The sequence below is a fragment of the Trypanosoma theileri genome (assembly GCF_002087225.1).
Source record: "Trypanosoma theileri isolate Edinburgh chromosome Unknown TM35_Tth_25_V1, whole genome shotgun sequence".
NCBI classification, from domain to species: domain Eukaryota; phylum Euglenozoa; class Kinetoplastea; order Trypanosomatida; family Trypanosomatidae; genus Trypanosoma; species Trypanosoma theileri.
The window spans coordinates 101,188-102,914 of record NW_021639867.1 but is presented as its reverse complement, the minus strand read 5'-3'; the positions used below and the strand labels follow the sequence as shown (position 1 = coordinate 102,914).

The 1,727-nt window shown below is 37.5% G+C and overlaps 1 protein-coding gene across 1 annotated transcript; it reads right to left on the bottom strand.

The window, feature by feature from the left end:
• Window positions 1–194: 194 nt before the first annotated feature.
• On the bottom strand, window positions 195–1,430 carry TM35_000251380 (COP9 signalosome complex subunit 6; the record flags this gene model as incomplete). Its single annotated transcript, XM_029027729.1, has 1 exon — window positions 195–1,430. The coding sequence occupies one exon, from the start codon at window positions 1,428–1,430 to the stop codon at window positions 195–197; it is 1,236 nt and encodes a 411-aa protein (XP_028880908.1).
• Between the last annotated feature and the right edge of the window lie 297 nt (window positions 1,431–1,727).

The window sequence follows — 1,727 nt, the reverse complement described above, 5'->3', positions numbered from 1 at the left end:
CTTCACCATGTTTTTTTTTTTCTTCTTTTCTTTGTTTATTTCTCTCCAATCTTCACTCATCTATTTATTTTTTTTCTATTCGCATACTTTTACCTTGTGAGACTCACATGAGAAAAGAAGAAAGTAGTGGACCAAACACTTTAACTATCTTATTAGTGTCCATTGGAAACTCACAGTGAATCACACAACTTCAATTAAACTGTCTTCTTTTGCATTCGGAGAAGTTTACAGAGCTCCAACGTACATTTTGTTTGCAGGGAGAGAAGTGCCACGGTCAGTGAATGCCGTTCCTCCTCCTCAACAGCAGTAGCAATATCCATACCACAACTATTCATATTATTATTATTATTATTACCCATAGTAGAAGAAAAACTATACGATAAAGATGTCTCTGCAGATGTAGTTGGAAGCATTGCACATATCTTTGCCACTAGTCGCAGGACCTCCGGATCAGGATCTGCAATACGGCCCGACTCCACAGCTTTTAAATACTCCACAACAAGAACAATACGTTGTTTAAGTAATCGCAATGATTGTTCAATACGGTGCAGTTGCGGTGTAACAGCAACCGCAGCCACACTACTACCTTGACAACCAGCAGATACATTATTCATAGCTGCAGTCATTCCTGCTTGTGTGATTTCATCCGAGTCTAAAAGGAATTTTATTTTTGTTAATCCTACTGAAAGACCAGGCATACCAGTATCATTTACCGTAATACGACTTATTGAACTAGTACTAGTATTAGTATTAGTATTTGCTGTATTAATATTACTATTACTACTATTACTACTACTATTATTTCGCCTTGGTAAAAGCCCCGTCTCTTCTCCTAATGGACATTGTTGTTGTTGTTTGGGATCATGTAGTATAGTGGCTTCAAAGAGATGTACGGGAAGTGTGGCTAATTCTGCTGGTGGGGCACAATCCACCATGAGGGCAAACATCATTCCACTAGAGAGATCATCAAAGGTATTACATAATGCCATATGTACACAAGAGCAACTCCGCACAAGATCTTCACTGGTTCCCCCAACACTGTACCAACCCACAACGGCAAGTTCAGGGGAAACCTCCGCAAGACGTTCTCTCTTATGTTTCACCGCTGCCCAATCCACAGACCAACCTCCTTCATTACTATTATTACTATTATTAATACTAGTTGTTGTTGTTGTTGTTGTTTGTGTGGGTTCAGAGATCACAACTTCGTAGGAAGTAACAATTTCTGTACCGCCATCACTACTCGTGCGTCCAAGCAGAACGCCAAGAACATTTATGACTGTGTTGTGATGTACAGATGACTGCATTCGGGTAACATGATGGGTGATGTTAAGAATAACTAATGGATGAAGACGAACGGGCAGTGGTGGTTCTTCTGCTGACATGCGTACTAATCCAGGTAAACCCCTGGCAATAATAGAACTGGACATTTTGAGGATTCTATTTTTCTTTTTTTCCTTTTTCTTTTCTTTTTTTGATATGTTTGCTAATGAGAATAGGTGAGATACAAATAAAAAAAAAGGAAAAAAAAACAGGAATAATGATAACATTTATTAATAAAGAAGATACACATATAATTATATTAGTTTAGATGATATACCTATTTTAACACAGGGTGCCTTACACTCAAACACACACAGAGATAGATAATGATAATACACATCTCATACAATTTCCCTTCCCTTTCCTTTTATTCACATATCTCACTTCAGAAAAAAAAAAAAAAA